Source organism: Mandrillus leucophaeus, unplaced genomic scaffold (assembly GCF_000951045.1).
Source record: "Mandrillus leucophaeus isolate KB7577 unplaced genomic scaffold, Mleu.le_1.0 Scaffold95, whole genome shotgun sequence".
Lineage (NCBI taxonomy): Eukaryota > Metazoa > Chordata > Mammalia > Primates > Cercopithecidae > Mandrillus > Mandrillus leucophaeus.
Window position 1 is genome coordinate 69,737 of NW_012110363.1, and position 7,539 is coordinate 77,275.

The following is a 7,539-nucleotide window of genomic DNA, read 5'->3' on the forward strand; positions in this document are numbered from 1 at the left end:
TGGAAGGGCAGGTTTAGCAGACAACCCTGCCTATCTCCTGTGTGGCTCCTCCATCACCTTTGCTGTGTCACCTTTTTAGCCTATTTCCTGGGCATGGTGGCTTGGCAGGCAGCTTTGCCAATCCAAGTTATGCTCTCTGTTCCCGGAGAGATTTCTGAGTCCCACAGCCATCCGTAGGAGCTCCCAGTTTCCAACCTGGCTGAGAAGGTGGCCTCATCTTGGGCAGAACAGGTGGAGACTTTGGGACCATGAAGGGACATTCAGAGCCAGGAAAGAGGAAGGCAACACAAGGGGAGGATGACTTTCATATATATACACATATATATACACATACACACACACACACGTATACATATATACATATATACAAACATATATACATATATACACACATACATATATATGAAATATATATATGAAATACATATAAATATGTATACACATATATATATATATTTTTTGAGACAAAGTCTCACTCTTGTCGCCCAGGCTGGAGTGCAATGGCGTGACCTCGGCTCACTGCAACCTCCACCCGCCGGGTTTAAGCGATTTTCCTGCCTCAGCCTCCCAACTAGCTGGGATTACAGGCACCTGCCACCACACTCAGCTAAGTTTTGTATTTTTAGTAGAGACGGGGTTTCACCATGTTGGCCAGGCTGGTCTCGAACTCCTGACCTCAGGTGATCTGCCCACCTCAGCCTCCCAAAGTGCTGGGATGACAGATGTGAGCCACCACGCCTGGCCGCCTTTCATATATTTTTAAGGTATTTTTTATTCTATCGAATACTTTTAAAAGGTGATATAACAGTCTTATTTTAATGTGTCAATATTTAGGATATGCTGGGAAACACACCTTCGTTACTTTTTAAGTTTATGGGAAAAAGTTTAGTTGGCAACATAAAAATATGTGTGTGTTGGTACATACATTTTCAAGAGTAAGTGAAGAAAAAAACAAAAACCAAAACAAAAAACAATAGCTGACGATCACAGGCAGAGAGTAGCAGAAGGACCCAGACCATGATGGGGGAGGTAGAAAGGGGGTGAGGCTGATGTGTCATTTTGGACACATTGATAATGCAATGCTGTTGGATATAAAGACCGGGTCCTTGGGGCTGTCAGGAAATTGTGAAACAATTTGAAATAGGAGGAACAAGACAAGTAGGTGTCCTGGCATTGAAGAAAGAAGGGTGGGGCACAGGTGTCCCGTGTGTCTTTGCCATCATAGTGGTCTTCCACCTTCACCGCCTTTTTGATCACTCTGTACATTGTTGAAAACTTATAATAATGTAAATGATTCTTGTCCACGGAAATGCAAGTAAATCTGGCGAAATGCCACTGAGTGTTGTCTTGCAAATACACCGTTTCTGCATTTCAGAATTCCTTATTTGCTTTGTGTGTGTGTGTGCCTATGTATGGCTCTTGGAATTCTCCTTGAAACAATTTTAACATCTTTTTGGGTTACTCATTAATTAGTGAGTTAAATAAAAGTTATTTGCAGGTACCATTTTTATATTTGTATGAGAGTTACTACTTTACTTTTAAAAACAATATCCTTTAATGGGACCTAGATCTAGGATGCATATAGAGACGGGAGCCGTTGGCATCCCAGTGGTAGCTAAAGACAGGGACTGGATGAAATGACCCAGTAAGAATCTGCCTATGAGAAAATAAAAATTAAAAAAAAAAATTGAAACAGATCATGTGAAAGCAACAAAAATACAAAAACACTATCTTTTCCATCCTTACATCCACTAATGTTAGCATAGAAAAAAATTCACAGCAGTTTGCAAAGGCAGATTTTTAAAGAATGTGGAGAGCAGTGGTTCAAGGTGGCTGTGAGAAGGAGGTAGAGAGAAAGCTCATGGCACCAGTCAGTTCTGACTCGGTATGTATTTTGTAGAGAAAGCAACAGGTATCAAACACAGAGTAATCAACACAGAGTGTGTATCAACTCAGTCAGCATCCTGGAGGAAATTTTAATTTAAAAATACTTACCAATTTGGAAGGCTGAGGCACAAGAATTGCTTGAACCCGGGAGGTAAAGGTTACAGTGAGCCATCGCGCCACTGCACTCCAGCCTGGGTGACAGAGTGAGACTCTGTCTTAAACAAACAAACAAACAAACTTACCAATTATGTGATACTCAACAGCTCTGTTACTGCCAGCATCCATATCCGAGGCTAAAACAGTATAGACAACCTCTGGTTCCTGGTTTTCCAGAACCTCAATGTCATAACTGGAAACAATAAATTCTGGTGCGTGATCGTTTTCATCTTCAACAGTGCAGAGAATTGTTGTGGTGCTGGACAATGAAGGGAATCCCCCGTCTCGTACTAATACTGACATAGAACACAAAGACGGCATGAATTGTGGCCTTTGATTCATACCTAAAATATATTTGTTCTAACTAGACAAAGTCAGGCTAAACTAATCAGGTACCACTGGCTAAATAATATTTTATTTAAAAATACCCCACCAAAATGTAACATTTCACCACTGAACCTTTTTTTTTTTTTTTTTGAAGCATAGTCAAGGAATCCCTTACCTCGAAGGGTGAAGACTTCTTGAATTTCTCTGTCAAGCATGGTGGTTGTCACTACCTCTCCAGTGTCCGAATTTATCTCGAACAATTCAAATGAAGCACCTGGCATGATTTCAAACTGAAGCTTGGAATTGACTCCTTAAGAAAAATATAAAGAAAAACTTAGCAATCATTTCTTTGAAATACATTCATCCACTTTCCTATTTCTTTTCCTTTGAACATGTTAGGCCATAGATGAAAATGGCAAGATTCTCAAACAGCCTTTAAATTAAGGTAAAAGAAAAACTCTTCTGGCTGTTCTTGCTAAATAAAAGCCTCCTGGGCTGAAATGCTTGATTTTCAAAAGTCTTATGAGACTTCCCCACAGTGAATGCTTAGAATTTTTTCCTTCCCATAAAAAATTTCTTATGAGTGTGCAACTCTACAACATATTCCTAATTACTCCTTCTAACACCGCTGATTGTGACTTAATGACTTAATTGTAAGCTTGCAGGACAAATGACAATTTCTGCAGATTGACTCACTGTTTAAAAGCCTGTGCTAAGTTATAGAACTCTGTTTATTCTCAACCTCAAGAAGTGAGCACCTAGAATTGCTTATATATGTATTTCTGTTTGTTTTGTTTTCCACTTAGTGTTCAGTCTGCTATCCAGAGTAAGAAATGTGGTACCACATTACTACGCATTTTGGAAATAATTCTTCCCATATTTTTGTGGTTTCATTTCTCCCCTGAGAAAAGTATCACATCATTTCCATCACTAATAGTATGAAGATCATTCATACTATTAATTTTAATGAGTTTATCCCATGCCATTGTAATTTATTTGCATTTTACACAAGTTCCTCTCAGTTATTTTCCTATGTTCTTTTCTTAACTGACAAGAATCTAGGTGTGCACACAGTACTCAGAATGTATGATGTTATACTTTAATAAAAAATGAAATGTCATTCTTTTGGTCTTAACAAAAAATCTTCAATTACAAATTTCCATCTTGCCAGTCTTAAAAAGTAAATTTTCATTCCATTATGATCTGGCAGATATTATATAGGACTGAGAGCTGAAAGGAGTGAAATAGAATTCTAGTTTTATATAAGAATGAATATACATATCTTATTATTATATAACTCAGAGGAGAAATATATTTGAGATATAATCCGCAGGCATTGGAATAACCCCGAGAAAAAAGTCTAATAACATAGGACCAATGGATTTGATATGACATGGTCAGAAGTCACCAAAATGTTTCATTCTCTTATTAGGCATTAGGCATATTATTAATGATATTATTAAAGGATCATAGTGATTATTTCGGCAACTTAAGGATCATATAATCTATTCTATAGCAAAGACAGAATTTCTTGAAGTTCCAGGTTGTTAAAATTTGTTATTCCTATCTCTGCCTACATTATAAAAATGGGAACAATATTGTCTTATATCTACTTTCCTTTTCCTCAAGAAAAGAGAGAAATATCAGGTGCCAAGCATAGTACTGTGTGCCAAAGAGAGAGTACTGAGTCAGATGTGACCTCTGTTTTCAGAAAGATTACGTGGATCTTTCAAGTTTTAAATGAATGAAGACATTTATATGATTTTGTTACACTTTATATATACACCATTGCATATTATTTTATATGATTTTTTTACACATTATATATATGATTGCATATTATGTATATTACATATTATAGAATGCTATATAGTATACATGTTTTAATTCTCACTACTTGCCAAACCTAGAAAATGTCTTCAATTATTTACACATAAATTCAGATCTTTCTGCTGTCCCTTCCTCCCACAGTTCCCATTTTCCTCTAATGTGCTTCACCACTCTATTCAATATTTCTCAGACTTTCTAGAAACTTCCAGATTTTATTTTTTTCTATTATTCTACACAGGTTTTTTTATCCCTAAGATAACAATACATTCATCTTCAATCCTCCTAGTATATTTTTAAGGATAAATAAGATCTTTACCTATAACTGTAGTCTGCATACATGCATTTTTCATACCCCAAACTTCATACCCTTTACAATTTAGGAAGTAAATTAAATGTATTTTACTATGGCTTATTTAGAATTTAACTAGTGCCTTCGCTTTTCCTCCTTATACCCTTATAATCCTACATAACAAACACAGCATCATCAAACTTGAGAACTAAGAAAATAAAAATTAAAAAGAGGTTATTTGGTCTCATTCTATCACCTCACTGAGCAAACTGGAAATTTGGATCTGAAGATATTTAGTGATATCCTTATGACACATGCCCACTGAAGGATATGTGTGTGTGTGCCTGTGTATATATGCCCATACCTATGTGTGTATGCACGCCAGTGTGAATACACACACACACACACACACACACACATCTTCTCTTAGACCTCAAGACCTGCAGTCCCATGACTTCTTAATTCCTCCCGCCCTAGGATACCTCTCCTCAATTCATTTCTCTCCTTCTCCAGTCCAGCCCCATGAGTTACCCCTCTAGCAATCTTGCATAGTTACTCAGGTCCTGGGGCTTTCTGCCAAAGATGTCCAGCAAAGCTTCAGCCTGGGATCATTGCAACCATCTCTTTACTCCATTTGAATATCCAACGAATGACTGGAGCTACAGAAAATTTCACAACAGCATGGATTGAGACAACCGCAGTGCCGTTGTATGTGGCAATCTTTCCAGGTGTCCGTAATCACCCTTCTTCCATTCAGGTCTCCTACCTGACCACTACCTGGCTTACTCTCACAGATCACTTCCCTTTCCATTTCCCAGAGAGAAAGGAGGTATTCGGAAAGAACTCCCTCACCCTCTGCACCTGTACTCAACTGCATCCATTACACCCTGTCTCAGTGGCAAAAGTCATTCTTCAAACACACTCTCAGAATTTTTCTGTCAGGTCTAGTCTTTCTCCTAATTTTTTTTTCCTTAAATTATATCCTTCTCTAGCTATAAGAATTAGGCTTTTTTCTCCTTCTCTTTGTAGCCAAATTTCTTTTGAAAATCATATTCAGTTTGCAGCTAGCTTCAAACCATGCCATTCCCAGTTACTCTTTCTACAGTGACCAGTGACCTTCTGGTTATAAAGTCTACTGGCCATTTCTAGTTCTTACCTAACTTGTCTTTTCTGTGGCATCATATATGGCTGACCAATATTTAAAAAAAAACAGAAAGAAAGAAAAGAAAGAAACAAAAGAAGGGAGGGAAGGAAGGTAATGAGGAAGAGAGAAGTAAAAAATAAAAGAAAAATAATATTTTTGTTTGTTTGTTTCTCTATGACATATTTTTCTCCTGCTTCCGGGAGTGGGGTGCATTGACAATCAATGTGCTGGCCATCACGCCATTGTCATCTCACTCTACACATTCATGTCTTCAGTTTGCATCCATATCTGTTTGATTGGTTCATTCATTTATTCATTCATGAGTTCCTTTATGAATGCACAGATACTGAGTGTCAGGTACTAGAAACACACCACTGAATAGTTACCTTGGTTGTCAGAGTTTCCCTCTAGAGGGGAAGATGATTACATCAATGAGTAATGGAAAGTGTGATGGAATATATGAAATCACTGAGGGAGTGGATCAGAGAAGACTTATCTCAGGTATGTAGTTTGTCATTAATTATCTCATTGAACTAACATATATACAGAGTGATCTTACGTGCCAAGGTACCATACCATATGCTAAAAATATAACTGCTAGTAAACAGACAAATTTTCTATCCTCACGGTGTTTACAATATAGCACTGGATACAGATAAGCAAGCTGGCAGTGACAATTCCCCCTGAACAGACATGATGGGTAAGTTGAGTTGCCTTGATAGAACCGGAAACCCTAAAGATGAATAGGAGTTAATGGGTAAGAAGGAAGAAAGAATGTTTGAATGAGTTCAAAATAAAATCCAAATACCTTACCGCAGTCCGCAAAGTCCCATATGATGTGGGCTCTGCATATCTTTCCAACCTCTTCTCATGGACTTGCTCCCTTGCTATATTCTTATCCTACTGGCTTCCTTTCTGTTCTCTGAACATACTAAACATCTTTCTGCTGAGGCCTCTGTAGTGGCTGTTCCCTCTGCCTGCTCCTTTCAGTTCTTCACATGGTGTATTATTTATTAAACCATAGTGTCTCAGATCCAAATCTGTTCTTCTGTACTCCACCCTGTGATACTGGGGCTGGGGATCTGCAAACCACATTCTCCATCACCAACTACCTCTCTCCTAGGGTTTGCCACAAAAGGACACTAGAAGGAGACTGAAAGTCAGAAGGATAGAAAATAGGACTTCCTTCTTCCTAGTTACTTACTGTCATCATCAACAATGCTATTCAGTCTGTTTTGCTACCCCTTTTCAAGGCCCCCTCTCTCATTTTCTTCCTAGGCTCTGATAATCCAAACCTCTTCTTCTTTTCCAGTATTAGGGGTGGTAGCTGCCTTCTAGAGTTTTGTTTTTGTCTTTTTGGTTATCTCAGTATTCCCTTCTTGCTTACTCATTCATCCAACATCTGTTTGTAGCATCTATTCTTCATGACTGAACATGGCTGATAGAGTACTTGGCACCAGAATTGGGTCTCAGATAACAGGGACTCTGAGACTGGTTTGGTTTGGTTGTGTCTTAGGCTTTGAATACAGCGATGAGTTCCTTAACCATGGGAAATGGAATGCTAGGAATTCAATACTTGGAGCGCTGTCACGATTAATTAATTTATCAATCATGTTTGACTGTGATAAAGTGACTACTAAAGGACTCAAATTCTTTAGAGAACCAAATGGTGCTGACTGACCACATACTAGTAAAAAGGACCATGATGCAGAAGACTGTTTTTCAAAGGACTAGGAAATTATAGAAAGATAACTACAAGCTGAGGCTTTAAATCTGTAACTCAAGTCATAGTTAGAAAGCTGGAAAGCTCCTATATAGAAGGCCTAAAATTAATCTCCCTGAAGATTGGACCCAAATTGAGTGGCAGGTATAACAAACACCTTGCAAGGAGATGCCTATTCGTATA

The 7,539-nt window shown here is 38.0% G+C and overlaps 1 protein-coding gene across 1 annotated transcript in view; it reads right to left on the reverse strand.

The window, feature by feature from the left end:
• LOC105532349 (protocadherin-23-like) overlaps nt 1-7,539 on the reverse strand; it is a 151,535-nt gene that overhangs the window by 54,589 nt on the left and 89,407 nt on the right. Inside the window, 2 exon segments of the mRNA XM_011970529.1 lie at nt 2,130-2,339; nt 2,546-2,680. Coding sequence (XP_011825919.1) covers nt 2,130-2,339; nt 2,546-2,680 — 345 coding nt within the window.